The sequence below is a fragment of the Bos taurus genome, chromosome 13, assembly GCF_002263795.3.
Source record: "Bos taurus isolate L1 Dominette 01449 registration number 42190680 breed Hereford chromosome 13, ARS-UCD2.0, whole genome shotgun sequence".
Classification (NCBI taxonomy): domain Eukaryota; kingdom Metazoa; phylum Chordata; class Mammalia; order Artiodactyla; family Bovidae; genus Bos; species Bos taurus.
The window spans coordinates 48,138,935-48,155,521 of NC_037340.1; the positions used below are offsets into that span (position 1 = coordinate 48,138,935).

Here is a 16,587-nt window from a genome sequence, read left to right on the forward strand (position 1 = left end):
CTTTGTACTTCCCTTCAGGTTTATCCATTTAGTTGCTTATCCTTCACCCTTGCTTTTTTTTAAAAAAATATTTATTTATTTAACTGCATTGGGTCTTATTTGTGGCACATATGCTCTTTGTTGTGGTGCCCAAGGTTCTCCAGGCACTAGGGCTTCCCTCTAGTTGTGGCTCTTGGGCTGTAGAACACAGAGGCTCAGTAGTTGCAGCATGTAAGTTCTCTAGTTTTGCATGTGGGCTTAGTTGCTCCATGGCCTGGGATCGAACCCATGTTCCCTGAATTGCAAGACACGTTCTTAACCACTGGACCACCTGGGAATCCCCCCATCCTTTGTTTTATGTTCTTCTCTAGATTTCTTTGTTTTTTTGCTTGTATCCCTTCTGTAAATGTTTGCTTTTTATATACATCTTTAACTTTCCAATACTTTGGTCACCTCATGCGAAGAGTTGACTCATTGAAAAGACTCTGATGCTGGGAGGGATTGGGGGCAGGAGGAGAAGGGGATGACAGAGGATGAGATGGCTGGATGGTATCACCGACTTGATGGACATGAGTCTGAGTAAACTCCGGGAGTTGGTGATGGATAGGGAGGCCTGGCGTGCTGCAGTTCATGGGGTCGCAAAGAGTCAGACACGACTGAGCTTCTGAACTGAACTTTCCTGATTTCACACCTGTGTTTTCCAATAGTTTCTTTTTTATAGCAGCTTATTCTTGTTTTGTGAAGGTAATGTTTTCTCAGAAACTGTTAGCTTGTTTTGTTTTTAATGCTCCTCTCCTTTTTGAATTGTTGCCATTTCATCCTCAAATATCTGATGAGGAATGAGAAATTTGAAGTAGGTAGGTAGGTTTCCTTTGCTATTTCTTGGGTAGGAGTTTTTCTTCAAAAAGCCTCATCACTGGATAGAAGGTACGGTTTTGACTATCACCTTTTGCTTTATGAATGTGTTTTTTAATTTGATTTGGGCTCCTCAGGTGCCAGAATGAGGAGCCTTATGTTGGAGCTCTGACTCCCCTCTGGACACTTTATCTACCTTCACAGAGTAGATGGTCTGTTTCCTTGAAACAGTGCTCTGGTTTTGCTGCGTAGGGAGGCCTGATGGCTCTGGTGGGGTGCCCTCATTCTTGTGCCTTCCTGTCTACCCACCTTCCAAATAATTTCTGAATAGCTATTCAGTGACTTGCTTTCAGTTGATTATCTTGTTTTGTTTCAGCCATCCACTCCCAGTTTTCATTCCTGCCAGCTCCAACTTAGAAGGCTCTCTGGGGCTGAGAACATTGGCTCCCACTGCTCTTGTACCTGTGTAAATTTTTCCTGTGTGTATTCTGGAATTCACCTTATTTTATCCATCAATACTTTTCCATTTTCTATTTTCTAAAATTTCATATCTCTTACTTGTTGATGGCACCTCCGCACACCCCCAAATTTCCCTTCACTCTTTGAGTGACTGTCATCTTGGTGCACATTTTGATGGGAAGGTAGGCTAATGCATGTGCCTATTCTGCTATCTTTAATTGGAAATTGCCAAAGTAGTTTTAGATATACTGTTGAACTTTTTTAAACTAAAGAACTGCCCTTTATCTAGCTTAGCACCATGTGGACCCTGATTAGTTAATATGTTGAAGAAATAACCTAGAGTCAGTATAAGTCCTGACTGAAAACTGTTTAACTTTTTAGAATACAGGAGTTGATGTCTGATGATCAGCGAGAAGCAGGTCGGATTCCACGAACAATAGAATGTGAGCTTGTTCATGATCTCGTGGATAGCTGTGTCCCAGGAGACACAGTGACTATTACCGGAGTTGTCAAAGTCTCCAATGCTGAGGAAGGTGTGGTATGACTTTCCTCAATCTGACTGTCTCTCAGTAGTTTGTCAGCATTCATCTTTTCCCTTTTAAAGATATTTCTGAATTTCCAGCAATTTAAAGAACTCTTTGATTCTTATATAGGTGACACTTTAACTCTAAAATAAAGGTTTATTTAGTAATGTAACTCACCATGCCTTTCTTTTACATTCTACTTGAATCTCTGTAGGGAAAATGAAAATACCAATTACTGTATTTTTGTACTTTGAAATTTACAGGTTCTCGAAATAAGAATGACAAATGCATGTTCCTTTTGTACATTGAAGCAAATTCTGTTAGCAATAACAAAGGACAGAAAACAAAGGCTTCCGAGGATGGATGTAAGCATGGAGCATTGATGGAGTTCTCACTTAAAGACCTTTATGCCATCCAGGAGATTCAGTCTGAAGAAAACCTGTTTAAACTCATTGTCAAGTATGTATGAGATTATCTCAAGTTTTATTTTATCATGTGCATGTTGGGGGTGCTTTTGGCTACCAGTAACTGAAAACCAGTCAAAATGGTTGCAAATTACAATTCATTAGACATCTTTAGACCTGTGCAGCCAAGTCACTGAAAGGATACTAAAGGGTGAACTGTATACATAATATTTAAAGAAGGGATAAAATTTCATATTTTATTTCTATTCATATTTTATTTCTATTCATATTTGAACTGAAATTTCATATTCAGTTCAAAGAATTAGAATACATAAGGCCATATATGAATATATGAAGTATTATGTTGACTATAAAGAAGTATTTTCCATTCATCAATTATATAATCCTATTCATACAAACAAAAAGGGCAGGGTGGAAGAGATATAATTCAGCTATTTACTCATTTTTGTATAGCCTGTGAGCTAATATTGGTTTTTATGTTTTTTCATGACTGAAGAAAATCAGAAGAAGAATATTTCATGACATACAAAATTATGTGAAAGTCAGATTTTGCTGTCCAAAAACAGACTTTTATTGGAACACAGCCACACTCGTTCATTTACATAGCGTCTGACTGCTTTTGAGCTACAGTGACAGAGTTGAGTAGACGTGATAGAGATGGGTCACAGATATTTACTGTTTGTACCTTTACAAATAAGATTGCTCATCTCTAGTTGAAACAATAAGGAAAATTTACTATCTCACATTAACTGGTTACTCAACAGAAGAGTCATGGGGCAGTGAATTCCAAAGTAATTTCAATTAGTTGTATGTAGAGCAGAGGGTTGCTTGTTTACTTTTAGAAAGCAAGAAAGAGAGTCATATAGAAGTCACTTACTATTGAGAAGTATTTCAGAATAGTTTTTATTTCTGTTATTGTCCTGCAATAGAGAAGAAACAGTGTAGAGGTACTTTTGCTATAGTGGTTACAGACTTTTTTAGGGAGATATAAACCTAATTTGGAAAACTCAGCAGTGGCCACAGGACTGGAAAAGGTCAGTTTTCATTCCAATCCCAAAGAAAGGCAATGCCAAAGAATGCTCAAACTACCGCACAACTGCACTCATCTCACACGCTAGTAAAGTAATGCTCAAAATTCTCCAAGCCAGGCTTCAGCAATATGTGAACCGTGAACTTCATGATGTTCAAGCTGGTTTTAGAAAAGGCAGAGGAACCAGAAATCAAATTGCCAACATCCCCTGGATCATGGAAAAAGCAAGAGAGTTCCAGAAAAACATCTATTTCTGCTTTATTGACTATGCCAAAGCCTTTGACTGTGTGGATCACAAGCAACTGTGGAAAATTCTGAAAGAGATGGCAATACCAGAACACCTGATCTGCCTCTTGAGAAATTTGTATGCAGGTCAGGAAGCAACAGTTAGAACTGGACATGGAACAACAGACTGGTTCCAAATAGGAAAGGAGTTCATCAAGGCTGTATATTGTCACCCTGTTTATTTAACTTCTATGCAGAGTACATCATGAGAAACGCTGGACTGGAAGAAACACAAGCTGGAATCAAGATTGCCGGGAGAAATATCAATAACCTCAGATATGCAGATGATACCACCCTTATGGCAGAAAGTGAAAAGGAACTAAAAAGCCTCTTGATGAAAGTGAAAGTGGAGAGTGAAAAAGTTGGCTTAAAGCTCAACATTCAGAAAACGAAGATCATGGCATCCGGTCCCATCACTTCATGGGAAATAGATGGGGAAACAGTGGAAACAGTGTCAGACTTTGTTTTTCTGGGCTCCAAAATCACTGCAGATGGTGACTGCAGCCATGAAATTAAAAGACGCTTGCTCCTTGGAAGGAAAGTTATGACCAACCTAGATAGCATATTCAAAAGCAGAGACATTACTTTGCCAACAAAGGTTTGTCTAGTCAAGGCTATGGTTTTTCCTGTGGTCATGTATGGATGTGAGAGTTGGACTGTGAAGAAGGCTGAGTGCTGAAGAATTGATGCTTTTGAACTGTGGTGTTGGAGAAGACTCTTGAGAGTCCCTTGGACTGCAAGGAGATCCAACCAGTCCATTCTGAAGGAGATGAGCCCTGGGATTTCTTTGGAAGGAATGATGCTAAAGCTGAAACTCTAGTACTTTGGCCACTTCATGCAAAGAGTTGACTCATTGGAAAACACTCTGATGCTGGGAGGGATTGGGGGCAGGAGGAGAAGGGGACGACAGAGGATGAGATGGCTGAATGGCATCACTGACTCAATGGACGTGAGTCTGAGTGAACTCCGGGAGTTGGTGATGGACAGGGAGGCCTGGCGTGCTGCGATTCATGGGGTCACAAAGAGTCGGACATGACTGAGTGACTGATCTGATCTGAAACCTAAGTTAGAATCTTGCTTCAGCCACTTCCGGTTGTAATCTGGGGCATTTAATTTCTCCTTCATTTTTATCTTCTAAAGTAGAAATAATAACACCTGCCTCAGAATGTTGTTCTAAAGATTAAATGAGATTTCATTATATCCTTAACATGGTTAACACAATGTGCTGTTATTTTGGCAGTTTTTTGGTAATTTTGAAGAAATAGAAAATGAGAGACTAGATAGTAGATATACCAAACAGAGGTAAGGAACTGAGATTTTGAAGTGCGTTGTATTAGAAAAATAGATCTTGTCATTTAGCCTTTGGGCTCTAGGAGAATTTGACACTTTTTTCTTTCTGCCTTTAATATGTTAATTAGCAAGTTGGGAAAAGTATAGATTCCTTGAGGGTTTTTTGTTCTTAAACCCTCAAAGATATCCTTTGAATAGATAGCCATCCAAACCCATCCTGATAGATAGGGTGCCCTGACCTAGGGAGACGCCGGTGATCTGGTGGTAAGTGGTGGCGTGGTGAGTGGTCTGTAGCAGGTGGCCACGGAACTCCCTGGTTGAGGACCAAAACACCTCTTTGGTACCTCTTACCAATTAAAATAACAATGAACATGTGCGGTGGTCCTTTTTTCTGCCATACTTAATGAAGTACGTATGTTAGTATGAAAAACTTGGGTTTCCTTCCTACAGTTTGCTTTTACCTTTTAGTTCTAAATCTAGAATTTTTCTTGGCTCTCCATTTGTTAATTTTGCAGGGATTGGCAAACTAGGAAAGCTGCCTATTTTGGTAAATAAAGTTTTATTAGAACACAGCCCTACCCATTAATTTGCAAATTATTGATTGTTGCTTTAATGAAAGTTGGGTAGTTAGGACCTAGACAGTAAAAGTGAAACTATTTATTTTCTGGCCCTTTATGAAAAATTGTCACCCCTTCAGTTCAGTTCAGTTCAGTTGCTCAGTCATGTCCGACTCTTTGCTACTCCTTGAACCACAGCACGCCAGGCCTCTCTGTCCATCACCAACTCCCAGAGTCCACTCAAACCCATGTCCATTGAGTTGGTGATGCCATCCAACCATCTCATCCTCTGTTGTCCCCTTCTCCTCCTGCCTTCAATCTTTCCCAGCATCAGGATCTTTTCCAGTGAGTCAGCTCTTCACATCAGGTGGCCAAAGTATTGGAGTTTCAACTTTAACACCTGTCCTTCCAATGAATATTCACGACTGATCTCCTTTAAGATGGACTGGTTGGATCTCCTTGTCAACCCTTGCTAGATTAACAAATGGAAGCCTTTGAGAAGAGAATGGAGAAGACAAATAGAAGGCTGTTTTAGTTTAGGTTCCTTCAGAAACAATGATTTGCATAAGTGTGGTTTACTGGGAGATAATCCCCAGAAATACTGAGAAGGGAATGAGAAAGTGAGACAGAGAAGGGAGGCAATCAGTGTCTGGTGCCTTAATGAAGGCTTAATCTTTTCTGAGGCCTCTGGGACACTTGACTAAAGACCTAGCCTCAGTATTTTTCCATTTAAGGGTCTAGATTTGGAGCTGCTCCTGAGAATATTAGACATGCCAGCACTTCTGTTCTGCCCAGCCTGCCTGCTGCTAATGCTTCTGCAGCCGTAGAAAGCCTTTTGGCACACAGATGCAGTTGCTTGGTAGGAGGTGAGCAGTGATCTGCAGGAGCATGCTGAACAATATTTGCCAAGGGGATATGGCAGGATACCAACTTTGTGTTTACATATATTAACAGAGAGAAAATGATTCAGAGTTTATTCCTGATTGTATGTCTCCCACCCTGTCCTTTTTGTTCCTGTTTATACAACTGACAGATGTGAGATACTTCTTTATATTAAATATAATACTTGATATGTTAATATATGACCTTATTTATTCTGATTCTTTCAACTGAAAAAATGAAATTTTATTCTTTCTTTAAATATTGTGTATTCAGTTCACCCTTTAGTCTCCTTCTTTCAATGACTTGGCTACACAGGTCTAAAGATGTCTATTCATATAAAAGATAATTCTTTACCCTAAAGTATTAGGGTGCAAAATAACCCATAATCATAACACATGATTACAATTTTTTTTTTTTTTTGCCGTGCTACACTGCATGCAGAATCTTAGTTCCCTAACCAGGGATCAAACCCCTGATGCAGTATCTTAACCACTGAACTGTCAGGGAAGTCCCTATGATGCGTTTTAAAGGCTAGTAATGTAAATGCTTTGTAAGTACCCTGTCTCCCTTACATAGACACAATTTCTAAAGTATTCTTCCCTTTATAGATTCATCAAGAATTTTGATAAATTTATTGTTAGAATAAAGTTTCTTGAGCTGTTTGGTACTAAGTAAAGTAAATTAAGCAGATTGTAAAGTAGATCTTTATCACCTGAAAATGTGAGTTAGAATTTATGAATTGTATTCTGTTTTTCAGCTCGCTTTGCCCTGTCATTTTTGGTCATGAAGTAAGTATTTTACTTCATTTTACTAAAAAATACATAAATTTAGCAAAAATAGAATATTAAGATTTTACAAAAAATAGTAATTTCTGTTGGCTAGTTATTCATAGTTTAATATGAATCATTATTCTCCATAAATGAATGATGTGAGAGAGAAACCACAGTTCCTTATAAGATAGAACTTCCTACCAATTAGAGTTAGTAGGAATGGACTTTTTTTAAAGTGACTCTGGACACAGTAGATGGCAAAGCAGAAGCTAACCAATACTTCTCAGGTTTGTGGAATGGATTCAATGCCTGGCAAGGTAGGTCTTTACTTGGTGACTTTTACGATACCTTATTTTATATGCTTTCTAATCATTTACATTAAAGAAGTGTATTTTTAGACTTTTCTTAGGAAAAGAGAAAAGCAAAATGCAGTCATGTTTTTTTAAAAAAAAATCCCCACACAAATGTTTTAAATATAGGAGGAGCACCCCTTTTGCTAGTCATCTTTGTTTTTCTTTCTTGTTTTTTCTCTCTCTTCTTTCACATTTGAGCTTGTTAAAGCAGGTTTGGCATTAGCACTCTTTGGAGGAAGCCAGAAATATGCAGATGACAAAAACAGAATTCCAATTCGAGGAGATCCCCATGTCCTTGTTGTTGGAGACCCAGGCTTGGGAAAAAGTCAGATGCTACAGGTAAGAAATCAGACATTTAGGATTTGACCTTTTGCTTATAAAATGCATGAATAATTCACAAATGAATTTTCCTAAAACATGGGGTATTTGTATTCCAGAGGATATCATTTGTCAAATAGTGTGAGTGAGTTGGGGGTTTGTGTGAGTAACTTGTATCTGACCATCCTTTCACATTGAGCCAGTCTCCTGTCACACAGGCTGTACAAGCATACTGCTCTGTTAAGATGTCAACTATTGTAAAATATTAACCATTTCCCTAACCCCTATTTTTTTTATTTTTAAAAAAAATACAATTTCTTTCTTTTCAAAAATATTTATTTATTTATTTGGCTGTACTGGGTCTTAGTTGTGACATTCAGGGTCTTCGGTTTTCACTGGGGTATGTGGGATCTTTAGATGCAGCAGGCAGGATCCAGTTCCTTGACCAAGAATTTAACTTGGGGCCCCCCCTGCCCTGCATTGGGAGGATGAAGTCTTAGCCACTGGACCACCAGGGAAGTCCCTCTAACCATTTTTTGTATGCAGCATTGCTATACTAGTCTTTATTGTTGTGACCTTACCTATGAATAGAATAGTTCAAGAAAGTAAAGCAGGCTCACCCAATATTTCTTTATACAACTATATAAACACTGAATTCGGCTTTAAGAATAGTCTGATAGAGGTCAATCACATCCATCTCCACTGCTTCTCTCTGAGTCTAAAACAAGGGAATTCCCATGACCAATATGTTGTTGGTCCCCAAGATTCTAGCTCTGCCCATCAGAGCCTAGTAGTTCTCCCCGTGCTGCCCTAGAAGGTGCAGCCTTTGGAATGCTTGTGCTTGGAGTGACACCTGCCAAGCCAATGTAAGAATGGTTAGGAACCCTATCACTATCAGCTTTGGAGCTTTTTGAAAATACTGTGGCCTTCCCCAGTATTAAGAATTAAGAATCTCTTGGTTAAGGATCTTAGCATCTATACGTTTATAACCACAGGTGATTCTGAAGTGCAGCCAGAATTGAAAACTCTGGTCTCCTCATTGTATTAATAACCTGTCCATCAGGGTCATTATTCCCTATGGCTGAGTGTTAAATTAGTTATTTTTTTTTTTTCTATTCATTTAAAGTTTCATATAAATCACAACTAGTTTATTGTGTTACAAGCTAACTGGGTGGTGCCTAGAAAGGGACTTTGGGAATGCTAGTTATGTTGTTTCTTGATATGGGTGTCAGTTGCATGGAAATTTGTTGCTAACTGTACAGTTATATGTACTATAATTATGTACATTATATTTAAATAAAAAGTATACTTCAAAAAATCAGTTATTTTAATTTCTAATCTGATATTTTTTAAATCCTGTGTTTTCATATTTTGTTTTGGCCAGTTGGGCCAACTTGTTTTTATTCTGTTCTGAACCCTTGCTGCAAACCTGGTAACTGAGACACAGAGTATCCAGTTATAGGTGAAACAGAGTAGATGGTAAAAATGAAAACAGTATACTTAGGTAAGGTATGCGGGTAAAAGTGTGTGTGGGAATCTGAATTTCATTTAAGTCTGCTAGCCCCACTAAGCCAAAGTTTTTAAAAATTAGGCTAATACTAACAGTTATGATGGAGAAGACTCTTGAGAGTCCCTTGGACTGCCAGGAGATCCAGCCAGTCCATCCTAAAGGATATCAGTCCTGGGTGTTCATTGGAAGGACTGGTGTTGAAGCTGAGACTCCAATACTTTGGCCACCTGATGCGAAGAGCTGACTCATTGGGAAAGACCCTGATGCTGGGAAAGACTGAGGGCAGGAGGAGAAGGGGACGACAGAGGATGAGATGGTTGGATGGCATCACCGACTCAATGGACATGAGTTTGGGTAAACTCCGGGAGTTGGTGATGGACAGGGAGGCCTGGTGTGCTGTGGTTCATGGGGTCGCAGAGTCAGACACGACTGAGCGACTGAACTGAACTGAACAGTTATGAGTCATTTATATTTTTAAACTATTTTCCTCTGACCATTTAGTAAGCCAACATATTCTCAAACTAACAACTAAGGAATTACAAGTAACAAAAATAATGATAGCTACCATTTATTTAGCTAGGCACCAAAGCTTCCCTTAGGTGTGTGCTACATCAGTCCAGAGCACACTATTGACATAGGAGGGTAAGCACTGCCTACTAGGGCTGTGAGGTGCACAGAGGTGTACAGTGGCCTTGCACGAGGCACATATATGCCATGTACCAGGTTAAGTCTGCGTATATGATCTCATTTAACCCTCAAGGCAGTGTGTAATAAAACCGAAGGAAGCTGAGGTTTCAAGAGAGGTTCAAGAGTAGCACCACCAGTAGGTACAAGATAGAGCCAAGACCTGTTTAAACAGATCTACCTGCCTCCAGAGGTCCATGCTTTTAGCTCTTGCACTACTTAACTACTTTTCTGTGTACTGTTACCTTGTTTCATGGTGAACACTATTAAGCCATTTTATTAGCTGGTGTTTAAAGAAGCACTGGGGTTTCTGAAACTAAAATTAATACTTATATATTTGCTATTTTAACTTGAAATGAAGCATAAATTGCAGTTGTGTATTCACATGACCACAGACTAGAATCAGCCTGCTTGGGTTTGATTTAATCCTAACCTCACACCTTCATAGCTGTGTGAGTTACTCTATTCAGACCTTAGTTCTACATCAGTAACAGGTGTATAGTACTGTGTATAATACTGTATAATACTCTTACTGTGGTGGTGAAGATTGTATGGGAAAGCTTTTAGAAGAATGACTGGCATATAGCTAATGTTTGTGAGCCACTACTGTATTATTTCCCTTTTACTTTGATTCTTTTAAACTCTCCATTTCATTAGGCAGTATGCAGTGTTGCTCCACGTGGCGTGTATGTTTGTGGTAATACCACAACCACCTCTGGTTTGACTGTAACTCTTTCAAAAGATAGTTCCTCTGGAGATTTTGCTTTGGAAGCTGGTGCCCTAGTACTTGGTGATCAAGGTAAGAGGCCAAAGCAGATAATAATAATAATTCTGGGGCTTTTTTAAAGTCTTTTCTTTTTCAATTACTTTCTTTACATTCTGTTCCAAGAGTCATTTATAAGACATCTAGTTGGAAGGCTCAGCAGGAAGAGATCGACAGTTGGGCTCTGCTGCCTGTTTCTCTTTGTGATGTTTTAACCCTATTGGGAAAACATACCTATGTATGTGTCAGGCAGTGTGTACCCAGATTCTAGTCCAGCTGAGATCATTCCGTCCAGTTTGCCAGCAATGTCACATTTCTAAATCCAGTAACTGTCAGCCATGTTTGGCATAGCTGATCACTGCATCAATGGAATACTTTATCTCCTTGGTTTCTAGGACACTGCGCTCTTCTGATTTTCTTCTTACTTTACTCACTGTTGCGTCTGTCTTTACTTGTTCTTCATCTCCCCAGCCTCTTAACTGGTTGGCTCCTCAGAGTACTTAGTTTTTGTAGTATTTTCTTCTCAGCCTGTACTTATCTGCTTGGTTATTTTATCTAGTTTCATGGCTCTTCACCTACCTATATGCTGAAGTTTTCCAGATTTATGTTTCTTCTCCCTTGAACTCCAGGCATATATATCCCTTTGCCTATGCAGTATCTCTGCAACTTTCTCAAACCTAGCATGTCCAAAGCCAAAATCTTCATCTTCCCCTCTCAGTAAATGACAGTTCCATCCTGCTATTTGCTTATATCAGGAAACATGAAGACATTCTTGATTTTTTTCTCATACCTCACATCCAGGCTGTCAGCAGACTTTGTTTGCTCTACCTTCTGGATACCACTTATCCACTGCTGCTGCACCATCATCTTTCACATGGATTATTACTGTGATCTAGTTGGCATGCCTGTGACCACCCTTGCTCTATTGTTTGTAACAAGGCAGAGCAATCCCATTAAAACTTAGATCACATTGTTCTTCTGTTCAAAACCCTTCAGTGCCTTCCCATCTTACTTGGTGAAAGCCAGGTTTGATATTGACACAGATACCCTTTAATCACCATTTCATATTCTGGCCTTTAATCACCTCTTTTGCCTCATTATCTGCCCATTTCTTCACTCTTATTCCTCTTCCCCAGCTACATAGGCCTCCTTGCTATACCTCGAAGTATAGCACCAGCACTCCAGGCATGTTATGTTCCCTCATTGCAGCCTTTGTACTTTGGAACCTTCTTACTCCAGATAGTCTGCAGGGCTCTTTCAATTTTTTGTTCAAAAGACCCCAGTGTGACCTTCCCTTAACAACACATTTTACACTGTAATCCCCACCCCCACTGACCCTGTTTGCCTTATCCTACTCTACATCTCTTGCCAGAGCACTTTTTTAATTGTCTGCCTCCAACACTGAACAGAATGTAACCTTCACAACAAGGACTGACAATTTTGTCTTTGCAGTGTTATATCCATATGCCTAGAATACAGTGTTGTTGTTTAGTCGATAAGTCATGTCCAATTATTTGCTACCCCATGGACTGCAGCATGCTGGGCTCCTCTGTCTTCCACTGTCTCCAGGAGTTTGCTTAAATTCATGTCCACTGAATTGGTGATGCTATCTAACCACCTTATCCTCTGCCGCCCACTTCTCCTGCCTTCAATCCCAGCATCAGCTCTTTGCATTAGGTGGCCAGAGTTTTGGAGCTTCAGCAACAGTCCTTCCAATGAAGGACTGTTTGATCTCCTTGCAGTCCAAGGGACCCTCAGGAGTCTTCTATAGCACCACAGTTTGAAAGTATCAATTCTTTGGCATTCAGCTTTCTTTATGTTCCAGCTCTCACATCTGTTGACTATACAAGCCTTTGTTGGCAAAGTGATGTCTTTGCTTTTTAATACACTGTCTAGGTTTGTCATAGCTTTCCTTCCAAGGAGCAAGCATCTTTTACTTTCATGGCTGCAGTTACAGTCTGCAGTGACTTTGGAGCCCCAGGAAATAAAATCTGTCACTGTGTATGTGTGTGTGTGTGTGTGTGTTAGTTGCTCATTTGGGTCTGACTGTTAGTGACCCCACAGACTGTAGCCTGCCAGGCTCTTCTGTCCATGGGATTCTCCATGCAAGAGTACTAGAGTGGGTTGCCATTTCCTTCTCCAGGGATCTTCCAGACCCAGGGATTGAACCCATGTCTCTTAGGTCTCCTGCATTGGCAAGCAGGTTCTTTATTATCTGAGCCACCAAGGAAGTCCTAAAATCTGTCACTGCTTCTACTTTTTCCCCTTCTATTTGCCATGAAGTGATGGGACCAGATGCCATGATCTTAGTTTTTTGAATCTTGAGTTTTAAGCTGGCTTTTTCACTCTCCTCTTTCACTCTCATCAGGAGGCTCTTTAGTTCCTTTTCACTTTCTGTCATTGGAGTGGTTTCATCCACATATCTTGAGGTTGTTGATATTTCTCCCAGGAATCTTGATTACAGCTTGTGAATCATCCAGCCTGGCATTTCACATTATGTACTCTACACATAAGTTAAATAAGCAGGGTGATAGTGTACAGTTGTCTTGTACTCCTTTGCCAATTTTGAACCAGTTCATTGTTCTGTGTTTGGTTCTAACTGTTGCTTCTTGACATGCATACTGGTTTCTTAGGAGACAGGTAAGTTGGTCTGGTATTCCCATCTCTTTAAGAATTTTCCACATTTTGTTGTAATCCACACAATCAAAGGCTTTAGCTAAGTCAATGAAGCAGAAATAAATGTTTTTATGGAACTCTCTTTTTCCATGATCCAAGAATGTTTCCATGGTCCAAGAATATTGACAATTTGATCTCTGGCTCCTCTGCCTTTTCTAAATCCAGCTTGTACATCTGGAAGTTCTCAGTTTACATACTGCTGAAGCCTAGCTTGAAGGAGTTTGAGCATAACTTTGCTAGCAAGTGAAATGAAGGCAATTGTATGATAGTTTGAACATTCTTTGGCATTGACCTTCTTTGGGGTTGGAATGAAAACTGACCTTTTCCAGTCCTGTGGCCACTGCTGAGATTTCCAAATTTGCTGACATATTGAGTGCAGCACTGTAACAGCATCATCTTTTAGGCTTTGAAACAGCTCAGCTGGAATTCCATCAACTCCACTAGCTTTGTTTTAGTAATTCTTTCTAAGGCCTGCTTGACTTCACACTCCAGGATGTCTGGCTGTAGGTGAGTGATAATACCATCATGGTTATTCAGGTTATTAAGACCTTTTTTGTATAATTCTTTTGTGTATTCTTGCCACCTCTTCTTATAAAAAGCATTCAGTAAATATTTGATGAATTCATAAATTCTAAAGCATTTCTCTGGTTATTGTGTAGCTCATTAGAAGTGACTATTTTTATTAAGTTAGCAGGTGAAGAAAATAAGAAACAGGAAGAGGTTACTCAGATGGTAAAGAATGTATCTACAATACAGGATACCTAGGTTCGATCCCTGGATCAGGAAAACCTCCTGGAGAAGGAAATAGCAACCCACTCCAGTATTTTTCCTGGAAATTCCATGGACAGAAGAGCATAGTGGGCTACAGTCCACAGGGTTGCAAAGAGTCAGACAACTGAGGAACTAACACTTTCACACTTTGTTAAACTGTCAGATCTTCCATTAAAAAAGAAGTTGAAGGTGATACAGTGTTTAGCTGTGCAGATCGCTAATGGGATTTAAGATGCAGAGTGTTAAAATTCCATGGCCATCTCTTTCAAATCTATGTAGATAAGCCAAGCATTATGATGGTAAAAATATCACCGTTAACTATATATATATATATTACTGTTAAAATACAAAAGAATATTAGTCAACAGAGAGCAGATTCTAGAAACAAATATAATCCTACCAAATGATAAATAGGATCCTACTAAAATTTTTACTGAAGACTTTCAGGGGAAAAAATGAGAAATAGAGCTGTTTTATATTTCCCTTCTTCAATATCTGATGAAATGACCAAAAAATTGTTTGAAAACAAGTAACAAGATATATCAATTGTAGACAGACTAGAAAGAGCTTAAAATGTTCATAATTTAAACTTTATGCTTTAAAACCAGGGACTGGCAAACTTCAGTCCACAGATCAACCCACCCTTCAGCCTGTTTTAGTGTAGTCCACAAGCTATTTTTTTTTAATCCTTTTTGACTTTTTTTTTTTTGGCTGCATTGGGTCTTCATTGCTTCCTGAGGGCTTTCTCTAGTTGCAGCAAGCAGGGGCTACATTTTAGTTGCGGTGTGAGGGCTTCTCATTGCGGTGGTTTCTCTTGTTGCAGAGCACAGGGTATGTGGGTTTCAGTAGTTGTGGCGTGTGGGCACAAGCCATTTTAAAGGACTGTAAAGAACAAACAAAAAACCCAAGAGTATGTGACAAGACTGTATGTGGCCCACAAAACATCAAAATTTCATCTGCCCGTTTATAGGAAAAGTTTGCCAGCTCCTGCTTTATACTTTGAAAAGTGGGAAAGAGGTAGCTTGACTTTGTTCCTACCCTATCCCCACCTCTGAGGAACTATACTACTAATCTCGAGAATTTCCAATAATACCATCAGTTCCAGAGAGGTGTGCACTGACTAGTCATAGAGTAGGTATACAAAGGTTTAACCATAGCAAAGCCCTTGGGGCATGACCACCAAATTATCATGGTATGAAGAGGAAGAGAGGAAAAATATTACAAGATAACGTTAGAGGGCCTCCGATAACCTGTGGATTAGATGTAAAATACATCTGGCACATAAAATGCCTTCATTCAGTGGTGGGTCTTCATATTTAAAGAGTTTGAGTGTACAATTAACTGTACGGTTTTATAGTCAACACCGGGTATTGCTGAGACCTGCACTCCAGTCTTCTGACTTTAGAGCCCATGTGTTCCTTCCCAAATTATGCTGCCCACTGTTCCCAAAGACCCAGCTTGTATAGCACCTTTTTCTTGAAACCTTTCCAGATTCCCCTTCCTCTTTTAATCCCACCTCACCCCCAGAAAATTCATATGATGATGCATATCTATTATAGTTGTTAAAATACACTATCTTGAATGTGTATATACTTACCTCATCTATTCAGATATAACTCTTTAAGCTTTTTGAGGGTTACTCTCATATCTTCATTGTTGTAACCCTCACATGTAGTGCTTTGCCTGTGGAAAATGCTAATTAAATAAGTTAAATAAGACCAATATTTTATTTGCTGTAAATCAAGTACAAATTTTGGACTGTATGACACTTCATAATTTTAACTGTTGGAAATTTTTGGAAATATGCTTTATTGTGGAATAATTTCTTTCCTGTTAGGTTTGAAACTTGACCAAAGGAAAAATTTTTGTCTGAATTACTTTACTGTGGTTGCAGGTATCTGTGGAATAGATGAATTTGATAAAATGGGGAATCAGCATCAAGCCTTGTTAGAAGCCATGGAACAGCAAAGTATTAGTCTTGCTAAGGCTGGCATGGTTTGTAGCCTCCCTGCAAGAACTTCCATCATTGCTGCTGCAAATCCAGTTGGAGGACACTACAATAAAGCCAAAACAGTTTCTGAGAATTTAAAGTAAGTCTCTTCAAATATTTATACTTTAATATATTGAATCCCTATAGGTATGAAAAAGATAACTGTGGACATACATATGGATATTTTACAGAGGTTGCAAGTTTCCAATAAATGTACAAAAATGTGTTAGAACACTCCATTTAAAGCAATGAAGTGCTATTGACATCTACCAGATTGGCAAACATTTTAAATATTAATCATTATTTTCAATGGAGTGGGGAAATGGGGCTTCACATACATAGTTGAGATTTTGAAGGACAGCTTGGCATGTTTATCACTTTTAAATGTATTTTCTGTTTGTTCCAGCCATTTCTTTTAGGAGTTATATTCACAGAAACAGGCACAAGAATACACAAAGATATGTTG

General features: G+C 39.1%; 1 protein-coding gene and 1 long non-coding RNA gene across 5 annotated transcripts in view; one reads left to right on the top strand and one right to left on the bottom strand.

The window, feature by feature from the left end:
* MCM8 (minichromosome maintenance 8 homologous recombination repair factor) overlaps window positions 1-16,587 on the top strand; it is a 46,264-nt gene that overhangs the window by 18,222 nt on the left and 11,455 nt on the right. For 2 of the 3 annotated variants that reach the window (XM_010811422.4, XM_005214608.5), the window contains exons 9-14: window positions 1,675-1,826; window positions 2,081-2,276; window positions 7,044-7,074; window positions 7,608-7,748; window positions 10,579-10,720; window positions 16,026-16,221. In XM_010811422.4, the coding sequence (XP_010809724.1) occupies window positions 1,675-1,826; window positions 2,081-2,276; window positions 7,044-7,074; window positions 7,608-7,748; window positions 10,579-10,720; window positions 16,026-16,221 (858 nt within the window). The remainder of the gene's footprint in view (window positions 1-1,674; window positions 1,827-2,080; window positions 2,277-7,043; window positions 7,075-7,607; window positions 7,749-10,578; window positions 10,721-16,025; window positions 16,222-16,587) is intronic. The other variant, NM_001193036.1, reaches the window with a different exon arrangement.
* Window positions 14,700-16,587, bottom strand: part of LOC112449307 (uncharacterized) — a 34,463-nt gene continuing 32,575 nt past the window's right edge. Inside the window, exons 2-3 of one of the 2 annotated variants that reach the window (XR_009496923.1) lie at window positions 15,729-16,185; window positions 14,700-15,013 (exon numbers count right to left, since the gene is read on the bottom strand). This is a non-coding gene — a long non-coding RNA (uncharacterized lncRNA). Of the gene's footprint in view, window positions 16,186-16,587 lie in introns of both variants that reach the window. The other variant, XR_009496922.1, reaches the window with a different exon arrangement.